Source organism: Phoenix dactylifera, unplaced genomic scaffold (assembly GCF_009389715.1).
Source record: "Phoenix dactylifera cultivar Barhee BC4 unplaced genomic scaffold, palm_55x_up_171113_PBpolish2nd_filt_p 000298F, whole genome shotgun sequence".
Taxonomy (NCBI): Eukaryota; Viridiplantae; Streptophyta; class Magnoliopsida; order Arecales; family Arecaceae; genus Phoenix; species Phoenix dactylifera.
In genome coordinates, this window is record NW_024067775.1 from 50,425 (window position 1) to 67,544 (window position 17,120).

Sequence of the window (17,120 nt, forward strand, 5' to 3'; positions counted from 1 at the left end):
TGTATATAAATTTTTTCATCTAATTAATATTAATATTTATATTTATTAAATAAAATAAATATAAATATGCATGGGTCGGCATTCATTGGTTTCTATCTGTTTGAGCCGTATATAAATGAGCAAAAAAAAAAAAAAAAAGTCTTTGGCTGTTTGCTCATACATCAACTATCATACACCTCACACGTGAGCCCGTGGAGAAAATACAAATATACACCACCTACGGCCCTGTTTGGGAGAGCTGTTGGCAGTAGAGCTGTTGGAAGTAGAGCTGTCTGAAGTAGAGCTGTTATAAAAAGCTATTTGCTGTTTGGTAACTACATTCGTAAAGTGCTGTGGTACTTTGTTTTGTGTTTGGTAAACAAACTAAGAAAGTACTTTTGTATGACAAAATTACCATAAAGGACATTGCATAGTATTATACAACAGAACATAATAAAACATAACATAAATTAATACATAAATATACGATATATTATAATATTATTGTAATATAAAATAATATTATGTTAATATCGCATAATAGTAATATAATTATTAGAGTAAAATAATATTGGTAATATAACATAATATTAAATTATTTAACATAACATATTAATGTATTATTATATAATGTAATATATATTATATTTATAGTATAATACAATAATAAAAGTATAAAATATTATAATTATTAGTATAAATTAATTTCTCATAATATAACATAATATTAAATTATTTAAAATAACATATTAATGTATTATAATGTAATATAAAATAATACAATATTTATAGTATAATACAATAATAAAGGTATAAAATATTATATTTATTAGTATAAAATAATTTTCCATAATAATTTTCCATAAAATAATTTTCCGCGGTCCAGGGGCTCTTCTTTGTGGTCCACGCTCGAGGAGGATCTCAGCGTGGGCCGCGAGGTTGATGATAAAAAAAAAACAATAAATTGATTTTGGAAGGTATGGAAAAAGATTAAAATTTTTTTCTTCTAAAATGTGGTTCAAGAGATGCATACAAAATTTGAAAAGAAAAATACTTTTTTTACGAAAGGGAGTCTGACGGCTAGAATTCTTGGCTCCAGCAGATTTTTAGATTTATAAAGGAACAAACTATGTAATTATGTTATTTTAATATAGGTATTTTTGTCAAAAATACAGCTTTCCGAAAAAACTGAAATAGCTTTTTCCCAAAAGCTCCAAATTGGAGCTTCCTCCCGAAAGCTATTTTCAGCTTCCCGCAAAAGCTGAAACAGCTTTTCGAAAAATTTACCAAATACAGTTTTTCATCTAAAAGTACTTTTGGAGGGCCAGAAAGTACTTTCTGGCCTCCAAAAGCTCCCCCAAACTGGGCCGTAGTGAGGTGCGTTTAATGAAAGTAGAAAAATAAATACATTTTGGAGATCTGAATCCCGTCCGCCGCTTATTCTCTCATTTCCTTATTTCTTATTCCGTCCCTAGTTTTTTTATTGGTAAATATTCCGTCCCCTGGTTTTCACGCGGAGAAGAGAATCCTAACCCCAAAGGAAGAAAGATTGCCACCTTTCAGGTTCCTTTTTCGAACCCCATGATCCTCTCTCTTCTTATCCACCACTAAGAAATAATTCTACTATTCCGGTTAGCTATTCAAGAAGAATAGTTATCCCAGAATAGCTGTCCATATCCGGGGGCGTCCCTTTCTCTTTAAATGATTCAATCTCTTGGTGAGTGCTATGGTTGTCTGGTAGCGAGACGATGGAGATGTAGAAATTGATCTCTTTATTTTCTTCTTCGGTGCGGACTTTTCACAAAGATTTTCGTACATTTTGGCGCAGGTGGGAGGTGGGAGATTTCTACGAGGTTGAAGGTGGACGATTTTTTTGGCTTTCTCGTACCTTCTTTTTGTCGTTATTTCTTGGTTTTAGAGTTTGAATTTGGGGTTTTAGAGTTTGAATTTAGGGTCCTAGAGTTTTGCGAGGAATTGAAAGGGGATCGATTATGGGATTCGTGAGTACGGTGCTGGGTTTCTTCGGATTTGGCACGGGGTTTTCGGCTGGGATCGTGATAGGGTATTATCTCTTCATCTACTTCCAGCCCGCTGATGTTAAGGTACGGCTCTCTCGATTTGGATATGGCTTTCTTGTTTAGTAATTCTCTGATGCGGGTTTTGATTAATTTTTTTATGTGAGATCTGTTCTTGTTCCTCGTGGGCATCGTTTATGACTTTGAGTCCGTGGAAGTTACTATAGATTTGTAATGAAGAATCTTGGAATCTTGAGGTCGTTTAAGTTTCTTTTTTATGTTTTTTTTAATTATTATTATGTTGCCTTGAGGTGGGCTTCAAATTTGATTTTCGAGAAGATAGTGAAGCTTGTTGAACAGTTGAATTGGTGTCTGTGTGACAGTGTGAGATTTCTGGCAAGAATCTGTGCAGTTAAACCAGATTTCTTGATAGAAAAATGCAAGCCAAAGAATTCTACTGTTGCATTGATTTTCAAAATTCTGGGGTTTGTTTTGAATGAATGTGAGGTGAAATATTCTTATTGTCACATACAATGCAGTAGGTTGATTCTTCTTCTTGTTTAGACTTCAAGAAAACCTCCACTTACTGCTCTTTTAGGATTTAAAGCTTCCACAAAGATGACTTTGCCACCAAATGGACAAAGAGAATTAGGTTTTTTATTACTCATGATCCATGTTTTCAGGATTTTTTACTCGTTGAATTTATTTTAAGGAAAGTAATCTTTGTAGGGCAGTGTGCACGACTACTAAAAAAGTATTTGATTTAAATATATCAGGGAGACCAACCAAGAAATATGGTTGTGTTATGCATAAAATAATATAGAAGAAACTATTAGGCTTGTAAATAAATATGCAACAAGTGGCACACTATATGCTACCAAATGTCCACTTTGATGTTGTGACGGAAAAAATATCATCATCAAAGATATATATATGTATGTATGTAATTCTATCTGTACCAAGAAAACCATTTGGAAAAGTTGGAATTTTTTGAATAAAACACTATATTTCTTCAATCATCAGCCTGCTTTTTAAAATTTTGCTTGTGTCTGAGCACCTTAGCTAAGCATAAATAGTATTCAATGTAAGGTATGGACTGGCACAGTGGCAGGAGATAAGGATGATGCCAACATGGCCATGAATGCGTATCTTTCTTCTAGAAATGTGTTAAAGCAGATTGCCATTGTAAATTCACCTTTAGCAATTGTAGTTATTATTTGGAACCTTGATGTTAGATGTTAAGTGGAGGATGAGGATGTAGAACACATGATGTGGGGTTGCAGCAGATTAACAGTAACATGAGGGAAGTTCCATAGTTTCCAATGGGTGCCATAATGTAGATTCTGATGTTTGCTGGAAATGGTTGACCAATATGACTCCGAGAACAGAGATCTTTTGCATCTCTGACTTTATTTGATTGTTGGAACATTTGGAAGGGGAGGATTGATGCTGTTTTTCGGACACAACAAAGGGGATATTCAAGGTTGTATGGCAAACTGTTAATCTCACAAAGGTTTACCTTTGGACAATTTGCAATCTTAGCAAAAGGTAATAGGTTCTAGAAGATAGTTAGAGAATCATCCATCTCCATGTCATATTAACACCAGCTTGATGCCTCTTTAGCAAGAGCAGCTACAACAGCTGGGATTGGGTTCGTTTGTTGAAATGACAAGGGCTGCCAATGTATTCAGAGTCAGTATCCTCCATGGCCAATGACATTATTACTTTTAATTGATGGTTATCAGATATAGGATTGAATGAGGGGGGTGGGAAGGATGTTCTAAACTGTGGTTGGAATGCCAAGATTGTTGTAGATTCCTTACTAGCAGCTGTGGGTGGAACATTTCTATTGTGCAAAAGATAAGTGAGCTGTTGGTCCAATTTGTTTACATCTAGATTCTGCATGTTCAGAGAGAGGGGAGTATGCTGATTGATTGATTGGCTATCAAAGATGAACTCAGCATGGATGCTTGCAGTGGGACAGGTGTTGGCCCTTTATGTTAGCTATTGAGAACAAACTCAATGGGGATTCTTGCAGCAGGATGGATGTTAGCACCTTGAACTTTTGTCACTTGTACAAATAAATCTTGGTGGAGGTACACCCAGAAGATGTGAATAAGTAGACCGCTTTGTAGCAGTAAAGCTGAATTACCGCCTAAAAAAATCTAGAAACATAATTGTAGATCATGGCTACAACACAGGTTTCCCATTTAAAGAGATATGCAATATTTTTTCCACTAGTAGAGGATCCAGGCTCAAATCCTATCAAAAGATTTGCATCTATATGTCTATCAGTCTATCTATTATCTACTTGAACAGTCTGTCATATGTTTATGCAATGTGTGCATTCATGCATGTTATGTACTTGTCATATATGTGTTTGTGTATGTATGTATAACATATAGGAGGGTAAGAATGTCAAATGTCTTTTTTTATCTTATCTTACATGCTAAATAGGATCCTTGCAGTCATAGTTATTTACTAGGATTGGCTCTTCCTTGGATTATACCAGGAGCATCTTCTTTCTTGCAGTAGATTGTATCTTCCGTGATTATTAATTTTTAGAAGTTTCTTTATGTTGCCTTGCCACACTCTCTCCATTTTTTCATTTGTACTGATGGCATTTGGTGCTCATTGTATTTTTTCTCTTTTCGCATGACCAGGATCCTAAAATCCGTCCGCTTGTCGAACATGATTCAAAATCTTTGGAGCGCATGATTCCTGAGATTCCTATATGGGTGAAAAATCCAGATTATGATCGAGTATGTGTGTGTTGATTGAATACTATAACTGCAATTTTAATTTTACAACTTCTTAATCATCTTGCTTTTCTTTCTATTTGAAGGTTGATTGGCTAAACAAGTTTCTAGGATCAATGTGGCCTTATCTGGATAAGGTGTGTTCTGTTGCAAGCCTCACTGAATATTTTGAACATGCAGAATATCTGCTTGTTGTCTTTTCTATTCAATATTAATGTATTGCTGTTCCTTTTCTAGGCAATCTGCAGAACGGCAAGGGAAATTGCAAAGCCCATAATTGCTGAAAATATTCCAAAGTATAAAATTGACTCTGTTGAATTTGAAACATTTACACTAGGTTCCTTACCACCAACTTTTCAAGGTTAGTTTTCTGTAGATCTTTGCTACACTTTTCTACATGCTTTGAAGTGCTGATAAATCTTTCACCTGTGAAATAATTCCAATTTTCGTGAAAAAATTGCAACCAGTATTTCTGTTTCCTTTCTCATTTGGGAAATGGTAACGTCAGTAGTGAGAAAAAGAAATACAAGAACATGCCAAATCTATTGTGTGGGACAGAAGAAGAGCAGCTAATAGCTGATTCTCTAGTTTGCAATCAACCTCTTTCATCTATTCTAAAAATCTTATCATGCCCCGACAAGAGTGAATATCTTATAGTATTTTGCCATCCATCTGGGCTGTATATTGGAGTTAAGCATTCAGAATGTTGATGCCACCTTCCTCTGCGGTATGTGGCATAGTGATTTTTTTTCTGCAATTTTAGGCAACCTCCTATATATGGGAATATGCCATTCAATAATTTAAAACTTTAGTCACAAAACTTTTAGGTTCCACTTTCTTTATCCTGTTAGACTTGCAAACAACTTTAAATCTTCTAGCATTTTTCAAGTCTCAGATGAATATGTTTGAAATTCTACATCGCTGATGAGATAGCATCACTGATAGCGCTCTGGGTACGTGTACTCTACATCTTATCTTGAAAATATCTCCGACTTGTTCATCCATATGTATTTAACTCTTCCCTATGTATGATGACGTGGTTTACTAATCTCCAACAATCGCTTTTATATCTGCTATCTACTTAATTCATTTCTTGTAGGGCCCAATATAAGGATGTATTTTTTGGTTTTCAAACTAAGATTGTTTTACAAGAACCTAAGGTACATTCAAATTGTGTTGATGATAACATAGCTTTTGTCGGTAACATGGTTTGCTGTATCGACATGAATTGGATGGTATGGGTCATACCATATCGTACTAATTTGATATCGGTACATAGTACGAGAGGCGTGCCAACACTCGATACGCCAAAAAGACTTGTATCGTACCGATACAGTGCTAGTGTGGCACCGGTACAAAGTCTGATACCGAGACGACGAATCTTGATGGGTAAAATATAACTGGCTAATTGGATATTGATGATAAAGAATTAATTTATTTCCTAAGTCATGAAACCACTCCCAAGTTTTGGATCAAAATATGCAATAAATTCTATATTTTCTTGTATTTTTAGTTGAGCCTCAAACCTGCCACTATTAAATCCTAATCCTGCCTTAGATGTTATGAGCTCTAGCATCTTTATTTCTGTGCTTCCACAAGCATTTAGTTCTTATTTATTGTACACACCAGATCAGTAATCCCCACATCCTTTGCATCCTCTATTTTATTGGACTATAGCTTTTCTATCACCGGTGGTGTATCAGTTTCATACTAGGTTAGTTGATCCTTGTGCGTTTAAAGGCCTAAGCAATAAGCATGAAGTGCCTTTTATTTTCTCTATTTTATTGAACCATAACTTTTGTATCATATGCACTGTATCAGTTTTCTACTAGGTTAATTGATCCTTGAGCAATTATGCCTTTGATGAACAGTTTATAGAGCTCGGACAAGCTGTCAAGGGGAATGGAAACAACCAAGGTATGACGTACCTGCCCGAACCGGGCGATACGGGGCGTACCGTACCATACTGGTTATCCGGTACAGATGGCGTACTGAGTAAAAAAAATTCGTACCGTACCGTACTGACATTGTGTTAGTGTGGCACTGGGACGCGGTCCGATACGGAGATGGCGAACCTTGGAAACAACAATTATCCAAATAACTAGTTCTTGTTTGTCTTAATTAGAGCATACTTCAGCGAATGGAAAATGTGCTTGCATTGGTTAATCTTGTTGTGGTGATTCAAAATAAGACAAGATGACGAAGGAGGTAAGATTTATGGGGGAAAAAAACAAGGGAGGTGAGACTCATTGTTACATGGTATGCCATACTGGTCCAAACTGGACGGTACGGAGCGTACCGTACCATACTAGTTCGGTATTAGTTCGATATCGGTATCCGGTACGGGATGGCGTACCGACACTTGGTATACTAAAAAAAATATGTACCAAACTGTACCGATATTGTGCTAGTGTGGCATCGGTACGGGGTCCAGTACTGAGGCGGCGAACCTTGGCATATATCATTGTTATACATGCTTCTTATTTCTATGTTCATATATCTGATATGCACATGTTTCTTGAGTGAGAGGTAAAAAGCTATGGTATAATGGCATATGACAAAATGTTTGAGCTAGTGGATTCATTTCATTATGGATGGATTACTAACTGTTTATGTAAACTAGAAGGTTTGTCATAGTAGACTTTGCTGGGATTAGCTCATCTGTATTTTTTCTCAATTATTCCTATTCAAAACCAATCCTTAAAGGTGGAGTGCCTTGAAATCTCTTATCACTACTCTCCATCAAAGTCTTCTTTGGTCTGCCTCCTCTTTGGAGTTTCTTTGACATAGTTGAGTATATAATAGAAAAATAGATCTTTGTTAACTTCCCTTGTTCATTGCTTTATCACGAGCTGCAATATGATAGCTAGTTAAATTTTGATAGGCTGCAATTGGTCCAAGTCGAAATAAGATTAAGCATGACTTGGGTTCGATCCAGTTTCCTTCTGGGTTTATGACTTTTGACCCTGACCCAAACCATTGTCTTTCTTGGTCAGGTCAAGGCTGCTTCATAGAAAATATTTTTGATTTATCAACTCACTTGGGCCAAATCAGGTATAGCATGCTAACCCGATGTATCTGGGACCAAGTTGGGTTGGGTAAAGGTTTGCTCCCAAGACAAGATACAAGAGAAGTATATAGTTCGTTCTGTCTAGAATCTAGAAGGATAACTAATAAACATGGGTAATTAGTGGAGGGACATAGGAAAAGGTGTTGGTGAGTCTTTAACCTACAAACAGATAGCCTTAAACCCAAACATGGCAACAGGTTGAGAGATAACTAAGTCATGGGTTTTTGGTTGAATTAAAAGCCAGGGTTGTTGGGTCATCTAATGTTTGAGTCTATGTGGACTCAATTACTCCATGTTCAAGTTGGGTTAGGTAGGAAAAAAACTGTGACCCAATCCTAATCTGGTTTATCAAACAGATCATAATTTAGACCCAGACTTGACTCACAAGTTTAAAAAATTATCGGACTAGTCTTAACCCAGTTGACTCAATCCATTTGCAAGCCTAGTATTTGATTATCAAGTGGATTAATATGCTTGTATTTTGACAAACAATTTCTAAAATATGGCACTAATGATACATTGATAAAAAGCTTCACTAAGAAAATTCTCTATCTTAGCAAGTGAGAGGAGTGTAGGAGATCTTTTCTTAGTCCAGCGAAGGTCAAGAATGTGAGTATAGTTGTATAGCAAGGTGTCTTCTTCTTCTCCTTCTCTTCTTCTTCTCCTTCTCCTTCTTCTTCTTCTTCTCCTCTTTCTCCTCCTCCTCCTTCTGTTTGTCCTCCTCCTGCCTATTCTTTTTTTTTTTTAAATTTTTTCAATGATTTTAAGTATAATTTGATGTTCGTTGATGTTTTTTTGATGTTTCTATCCTGATCCTCCTCCTCCACCTCCTCCTCCTCCACCTCCTCCTCCTCCTTTCTTCTCCTTTCTTCTCCTTCTCCTTCTTCCTCTCCTCCTTTCTTCTCCTTCTTCTCCTCCTCCTTCTTCTTCTTCTCCTTTCTTCTCCTCCTCATTGTCCTTCTCCTTCTCCTCCCCCTCCTTTCTTCTCCTTTTATCACCTTCTTCTTCTCCTTTCTTCTTCTTCTTCTTCTGCTGCTGCTGCTTCTTCCTCTCCTTTCTTCTCCTTCTCCCTTCTTCTTCTTATGCTTCTTCCTCGCCTTTCTTCTCCTTTTCCTTCTTCTTCTTCTTCTTCTTCTTCTCCTTTCTTCTTCTTTCTTCTCCTCCTTCTCCTCCTCCTCCTTCTACTTCTTCTGCTTCTTCCTCTTCTTTCTTCTCCTTTATTCACCTTCTCCTTCTCCTCCTTCTTCTCCTTTCTCCTCCTTCTTCTTCTCCTCCTCCTTCTCCTCCTTTCTCCTCCTCCTCCTTCTCCTTCTTCTTCTCCTTTTCCTCCTTATCTTCCTTTCTTCTCCTTCTTCTTCTCCTCCTCCTTTCTTCTCCTTCTCCTTCTCCTTCTCCTTCTCCTTCTCCTTCTTCTCCTTCTTCTGCTTCTCTTCTTCTGCTTCCTCCTCCTCCTCCTCCTCCTTCTCCTCCTCCTCCTCCTCGTCTTCTTCTTCTTCTTCTTCTTCTTCTCCTTCTTCTTCTCCTTCTCCTCCTCCTCCTCCTCCTCCTCCTTCTCCTTCTCCTTCTCCTTCTCCTTCTCCTTCTTCTTCTGCTTCTTCCACTTCTTCTTCTTTTGCTTCTTCTTCTTCTTCTTCTGCTCCTCCTCCTCCTCCTTCTTCTTCTTCCTCTCCTCCTCCTCCTCCTCCTCCTCCTCCTCCTCCTCCTTCTGCTGCTTCTCCTTCTTCTTCCCCCCCTCCTCCTTCTTGTCCTTCTTCTTGTCCTTCTTCTTCTCCCCCTTCCTCCTCCTCCTCGTTCTTCTTCTTGCTTATGCTTCTGCTTCTTCTTCTACTGCTTCTTCTTCTTCTTCTTTTTCTTCTTCTTCTTCTTCTTCTGCTTCTACTTCTTCTTCTTCTTCTGCTGCTGCTGCTGCTCCTCCTCCTTCTTCTTCTCCTTCTCCTCCTTCTCCTTCTCCTTCTTCTTCTTTTCCTCCTTCTCCTTCTCCTTCTCCTTCTCCTCCTGCTTCTTTTCCTTCTCCTCCTCCTCCTCTTTCTCCTCCTCCTCCTCCTCCTTCTCCTTCTTCTTCTCCTGCTTCTTTTCCTTCTCCTCCTCCTCCTCCTCCTCCTTCTTGCTTCTGCTTCTTCTCCTTCTTCTTCTACTTCTATTTCTTCTTCTGCTTCTTCCTCTTTTGAGTGCTTCTGCTTCTCGTGCTTCTTCTTCTTCTTGTTCTTCTTCTGCTACTTCTTCTTCTACTTCTTTTTCTCGTTCTCCTCCTCCTCCTCCTCCTCCTCCTCCTCCTCCTTCTCTTTCTTCTTCTCCTCGTCCTTCGTGTTCTTCTTCTTCTTGCTTTTGTTTCTTCTCCTTCTTCTATGCTTTTACTTCTTCTTCTGCTTCTGCTTCTGGTTCTTGTGTTTCTTCTTCTGCTTTTGCTTTTGCTTCTACTTCTTTTTCTTCTTCTTCTGCTACTGCTGCTGCTTCTCCTTCTTCTACTTCTTCTGCTCCTCCGTCTTCTTCTCCTTCTTCTCCTCCTCCTTCTTCTCCTTTCTTCTTCTTCTCCTTTCTTCTCCTTCTCCTTCTCCTTTCTTCTCCCTCTCCTTCTCCTTCTTCTCCTCCTCCTTCTTCTTCTCCTTTCTTCTCCTTCTCCTTTCTTCTCCTTCTCCTTCTTCTTTCTTCTCCCTCTCCTTCTCCTCCCTCTCCTCCTCCTCCTCCTCCTCCTCCTCCTTCTCCTTTCTTCTGCTGCTGCTTCTTCTCCTCCTCCTCCTTCTTCTCCTTCTTCTTCCCCTTCTTCTTCTTCTTCTTCTCCGTCTTCTACTTCTTCTCCTTCTGCTTCTCCTTTCTTCTCCTTTCTTCTTCTCCTCTCCTCCTCCTCCTTCTGCTTCTCAATTTTTTTTTCAATTTTTTGAATGAGTATAGGTATAATTTAATGTTTCTTCATTCTTGATCTTTTTTGATGTTCCTTCTCCTTCTCCTTCTCCTTCTCCTCCTCCTCCTCCTCCTCCTGCTTCTCAATTTTTTTTCAAATTTTTGAATGAGTATAGGTATAATTTGACGTTTCTTCATTCTTAATCTTTTCTGATGTTTCCTCCTCCTCCTCCTCCTCCTCCTCCTCCTTCTCCTTCTTCTCCTCCTCCACCTCCTCCTCCTCCTCGTTCTTCTCCTTCTTCTTCTTCTCCTTCTTCTCCTCCTCCTCCCCCCCTCCCTCTTCTCCTTCTTTTTCTCCTCCTCCTCCTCCTCCTCCTCCTCCTCCTCCTCCTTCTTCTCCTCCCCCTTCCTCTTCTCCTTCTCCTTTCCTTTCCTTCTCCTTTCCTTTTCCTTCTACTTCTTCTTTCCTTTTCTTTCTCCTTCTTCTCCTCCTCCTCCTCCTTCCTTATTCTCCTTCTTCTTTTGCTTCTCATTTTTTTAAAAAATAATTTTTAGTATAATTTGATGTTTCTTGATGTTTTTTGATGTTTCTATCCACCTTCTCCTCCTCCTCCTTATTCTCCTTTTTCTCCTTCTTTTTCTTCTCCTTTTCTTTTTTTCTTTTGCTTCTCCTCCTCCTCCTCTTCCTGCTTCTTCTGCTTTTCCTTCTCCCCCTTCTTCTCCTTCTTCCTCCCCTTCTTCTCGTCCTCCTCCATCTCCTCCTCCTCCTCCTCCTCCTCCTCCTCCTTTTTCTTCTCCTCCTCCTCCTCCTCCTTCTCCTTCTTCTTCTTCTTCATCATCTTCTCCTTCTTCTCCTTCTCTTTCTTCTTCTTCATCATCATCATCTTTTTCTCCTTCTCCTTCTCCTTCTCCTTCTTCTCCTTCTTTTCCTCCTCCTCCTCTTTCTTCTTCTTCGGTTCGGGCCGGTTCAGCGGATCGTCAATAGCATTCTTCTTTAGGTTGACACCATAGCTTTTGCTTTGTACCTGTCTTTCATAGCCGAACCGATCCGGTTCCATGTCAGTTCAGCTCGGTACAATATGAACTGGGCGGTTTGGGCCGGAACCATAAATAGCATTCTTCTTTAGGTTATCACTATAGCAGTGTATGTTTCTATTTTGTCTACTATTTTCTAATGCATTCTTCTCATTTACTAGGTGGGAGATGTTGGATGACATTCTTCAAAATACAGTAAAGCCCTTTAAGTTTCAGTAGCTATGCTGAAGTAATTATATTTCATTATGCTACCTTTGAGCATTGATAACACTTACGTGTTTTTTTGGAAAAGTGATTGTCTATAATTTCGTATTAAGCTGCTGTCAAGATTCTTGTTGTAAAGTTATATATGATTTATTTTTCTTCGTTCTGCATTTTTAGGAAACTTATATCACTGTCGTGCTTGCTTCCTTCATTGTTAGTCTGCATCTAAGTTTCATCAGTCATCACAAGTCTTTTGATACATAAGCCATTGCTACATTGCAGTACTCTAGTCCTACTGTAATTTCATGTATTTTAATTCCAGCATGCTTGTCAGATACATGCTATATTATGTTTTGTAATCCATTGTGGCCACATATATCTTTGGCCAGGAATTAAAGTTTACGTTACGGAGGAGAAGGAACTGATTATGGAACCATCACTGAAATGGGCTGGAAACCCTAATGTCACTATTCTAGTTAAAGCATTTGGCTTAAAAGCAACTGTACAGGTTACCAACATGCTCTTTGTTTCATGAGAAAGTACAATGTTTTGTTAAATTAATGTTGCGGTTAAGAACAGATGCCAATGCTACTAAAGCTTATTTATTTTTAATCTATGTTTGGTTTGAGAATTTAGGTGGTTGATTTGCAAGTCTTTGCTTCACCACGTATAACTTTAAAGCCATTGGTCCCAAGCTTTCCTTGTTTTGCGAAAATCCTTGTGTCTCTCATGGAGAAGGTATGTGGGAATGGGCAGCTTAATTTTTATACTACTTATACATTGTTGCAATTTGTGCTCAATTATATATAACACTTTTTAGGGATTGTTTCCCTTTTGCAGCCACATGTTGACTTTGGACTAAAACTTATTGGAGCAGATCTTATGGCGATTCCTGGTCTCTACAAATTTGTTCAGGTAGTTTTGCTGGGAACCTAGAGCCTTGTCATGTTTCCACATTGCATTTTTTAGTCTTTTTACCTTTTTGAAATAGTTCACATTTTCTTCTACTGTAATCTAGTTTGAACTTGGTGTGAAGTTAATATGCCAAGGTTGTGAAAGTAATATATTCTAATAAAGCTACAAAATATATATGAGAACTTCATCTGGTGTACACCAAGAGTTGATTGTTTATGCCAAGGCTTGTTTTCTTGGTACCAAACCTTATACTGGTGCCACACTAGCACTGTATTGGTACGGTACGGTATGGCATTTTTTCAGCATACCAAGTATCAGTATGCCTCCTGTACTGGCTGCCAGTACCAAACCGATACGGTGTGGTATGGGATGTACCGTCCGGTTCGGCGAACCCTAGTTTATGTTGTATTATAATTGATTTGTCAGTTCCAGAAAACTTGAATAAGTTTTGTTACTTTTGTTTTTTAGTGTTTTGTATGTTATGTTGTTTTTAATCATTTAGTTGTAAAGTATGTTTTGGACTAAACATGTATAAGTTCCAGACACCGAGTTTTGGAAGTAGGCACAAAAGGGTATCCAATGCATGAGGCTTCTGCCACTATGGGGTGTTGGGAGAGTCAGATTTAGGCAACCTTACCCTCATGCATGAAGAGGCTATTTCCATATTTTGAACCTATGTTACCCGGGTCACAATAAAGCAACATTGCCGTTGTGCCAATTCCTGCCCTCGTGGAAGTGGATATTAATGCTCTTTAAGTAGCAAGCATTAGTATCACTTGAAGAATCTTTCACCTTGTTTTATATCATGTCAGTCATATCAGAGTTGACATAGTGCTGAGGACAGAATTTCTATTTCTCCTTCAACAAAATTCTTCTTGTTGTCTTTGTTTTAAGATGCAGCTGGTGTATATGAGGGAAGGTTTGTGAACTAAGATGTGAAAACTAGGGTTGCTATAAGTTTTTAAAATTAAAGCTTGATGGCAGGAACTTCTTGCTGAAACTTTCTCTTATTTATTCTGCTGGGTTTGTTGATTTGCATGGGTTGGAAGGAGCAGTATTGGGAACTCTTCGCATTAGCATCATAATTTTGTGATGTTGTACGCAAAACCATTATACACACACACACATAAGACTTTGTTTCTTGTTTTTTTTTTGCATTTGATAATTTTTTATGATTTCATTTGCAGGAGACAATCAAGAATCAGGTTGCAAATATGTATCTTTGGCCTAGAACATTGGAAGTTCCAATTATGGACCCTTCAAAGTAATTTACTATATGCTATTTGTCATTAATGAGAAATCTATTTACCCACACACACACAGAGAGAGAGAGAGAGAGAGAGAGAGAGACCCATCCTGACAACTGCCAATAACTATATAAATCTTGCAGAGCTGGAAAGAAGCCTGTTGGAATTCTTTATGTGAAGGTTGTCAGGGCTCATAATCTGAGAAAAAAAGATCTCCTGGGTAAATCAGACCCGTATGTGAAACTTAGGCTTACAGAAGAAAAGCTTCCATCAAAGAAAACTTCAGTGAAGCACAGTAACCTTAACCCTGAATGGAATGAAGAATTCAAATTAGTTGTCAAAGACCCAGAAACTCAAGCCTTAGAGCTTATTGTTTATGACTGGGAAAAGGTATGCCTTGTTTCTTAACAAATTCCTTTCTTTTATGGTTCTCCCTTTCTCAATATTCTGCAGTCTCTGCTTTATACCTCATTTAATGACCTAGCATATATACTTTATAGGTTGGGAAACATGACAAAATGGGCATGAATGTTGTTAAGTTAAAGGAGCTTACCCCAGATGAACCAAAATCTTTGACGCTTGACATGCTTAAAAATATGGATCCTAACGATGTGCAAAATGAGAAATCACGTGGACAGGTTGTTGTGGAAGTGACATATAAGCCCTTTAGGGAAGCAGATCTACCAAAAGAAATCAGTGAGGATGCAAATGTTGTAGAAAAGGCGCCTGATGGTACTCCAGCTGGTGGTGGCTTGCTTGTTGTTATAGTTCATGAAGCTCAAGATCTTGAGGGAAAACACCATACAAACCCATATGTGCGAATCATGTTTAGAGGCGAGGAGAGGAAGACTAAGGTATCACTAGTTGTGATTATAAAGTTTTACTGTGGATTTTTGAGTTCTTGGTTGACATTTCTTTAATGATTAGCCATCAAATAAAGAGATGACTATTTATTTGTTTATTACCGCAGCACATCAAGAAAAATAGAGATCCACGATGGGAAGAGGACTTTCAGTTTGTCTGTGACGAGCCACCAATTCATGATAAAATGCATGTGGAGGTACTAAGTAGGCCACCAAGCATAGGCATACACTCCAAGGTACAGACTCTATTACCTATTATTTGAGCATTAACTGATCATTTGTAAATTTGAACTTGAAATGACAAAGGCAATGTTTTGTTTATTCTTTTAGTATTATATAAATGACACGTAATTTTCAGATTGACCATGAAGCAAGTTTAATATGCCTCCTTAAATAGCTGTGCATGTCTGCATCACAAAATTTGAAATATAGACTTGCACTACAGGTCCACAACTGTTAAGTTCGCTGTGCATACATACTGACTATGGATGTGAACTTTTTGAGCTTTATTCCTTTAACATGCTCTAAAAAAGTCGTGTGTATGTGTGTTTGTGTGCGTGTACAACATGATATTTTTATTTTCATTAATGATATGGCAGTTAAGTATCTGGACTTTTAAGGGTTTGGACATTGTAAGGCGGTGTTGGTCCTGCAAGAAAGGGCATGTGCATGCTTTCCCTGACAAGTTTTATGGTCATTCCGTGTGTCTAATATATTGCATTCTGCCAGTACTAGCAAGTGGCATGAAGACCAATGGTTCATCGGAGCATTCTTGAAATAAAAAGAGCATATATATTTTTATTTATATGTTTCTTTTCTGCTTCTAGTTTCCACACAACGTCCAAAAGAGAAATGTAAGGGGTGTATATAAGAAGAGAGATTACATGAGGCGTTTTCTATTTAGTTTTCACCGAAATTGAATCTCTTCCATGAGAGTTTATAAAGTGATTTTGTTGGAAATAACCTAAATATTCATTATTATCATTAGCTGCTGTTGCTGATATAGAATTGGTATTAGATATGTGAATGTGCTGATAGCATTATTGTTTTTGTAGTTATTGTCACAATATTAATGTTGGTGGTGCTGATTAGTAGAATTATTGCAGCATTTTTTTGCTTAACAGTTCTCTCTTTTTCTTACAATGATCATTCTTATGCTGCTTCGTTTCCAACTCTTCAACATCTGATATAAATCTTTATTATTCAGGAAACTTTGGGTTATGTCGTTATTAGCCTTGCAGATGTTGTGAGTAACAAGCGAATCAATGAAAAATATCATCTCATTGACTCCAAAAATGGTCGGATTCAAATTGAGTTGCAGTGGAGAACTTCATGAAGTTTTTCGGATGGAGAGTTTCAAGCATTGACGCACTATATCCCAGAAAATAGGAGAGAATCTTTATGCTTGTGCGTAGTACATGGTACAATGTATTGAAGATGAAATCCTGTAGATATTGAACCAAAGAATCTCTTTTTCACCCAGTTTTTTCTTAGATTTATTTTGTTTGTGGATATAGATTTTGTTGATTGGTAAATTCAAATATATACCAATTCATGCTTAATCAAATGTTCTATGTGAATCAAATCATTTTATGGAGTGGAGCTGCTATTACTACATTTACCTGACATAGAGTAGCATTAAATGGAAGTCATGACAATAAACACAGTGGTCCCTATACTTCTGTGCTTAGTTCGCTATTTCTTGCAATGTAGTCTAACTGGCAAATGCAACTAAACAGCCGGTGCTTGGAGATGGAGTGCTTTGTTAGCTGCTGCTTGTAATGTTGCTTTAGCTTCTTTTGCCCCAACTAGCGGATTGGGGTTAGAAGAAACAAAGGAAAGAAGCAACTGAAGACTTGGCCACACTTGGGGGGGTTATTCAAGCTGGTCGTATGTTCCATTAGTGAAATCTCCTTCCATAACTGAAAATGTCTACAATAGAGCTCTTATGGGTATTGCTTTGGAATTCTTATAGCCGCAAACCTTAAGGCAGTTGCCCATTGTTCAGATAGGGAACTATCATCATACAAGTCGGGACTGGAGAGATTCCATTCTATTATACAAACAACAGTTGAAGCTGGACTGGCAACAGTTGTACCTTTTGTATAGTACTTGTTTTATTTCCTTAATGTGCATTGCATCATGAAGTAATCCCTGATCCCTTTATTTGATTCATGAATATTGTGGAGTTGCCC

The 17,120-nt window shown here is 37.8% G+C and overlaps 1 protein-coding gene across 2 annotated transcripts; it reads left to right on the forward strand.

Moving 5' to 3' along the window:
• The first annotated feature begins 1,579 nt into the window (after positions 1–1,579).
• Positions 1,580–16,551, forward strand: LOC103720472 (synaptotagmin-2-like). 2 transcript variants are annotated; one of them, XM_026809759.2, is made up of 14 exons: positions 1,580–1,696; positions 1,808–1,839; positions 1,932–2,081; positions 4,658–4,756; positions 4,840–4,890; positions 4,991–5,114; positions 12,290–12,408; positions 12,537–12,638; positions 12,741–12,815; positions 14,003–14,079; positions 14,206–14,452; positions 14,563–14,916; positions 15,033–15,161; positions 16,133–16,551. In XM_026809759.2, the coding sequence occupies exons 1-14, from the start codon at positions 1,681–1,683 to the stop codon at positions 16,259–16,261; spliced, it is 1,704 nt and encodes a 567-aa protein (XP_026665560.2). In that variant the 5' UTR covers positions 1,580–1,680; the 3' UTR covers positions 16,262–16,551. The 2 variants fall into 2 exon arrangements, with proteins under 2 accessions (XP_026665560.2, XP_038973936.1); XM_039118008.1 differs by lacking the exon at positions 1,580–1,696 and having other exon boundaries at positions 1,703–1,839; positions 1,919–2,081.
• Positions 16,552–17,120: the final 569 nt, after the last annotated feature.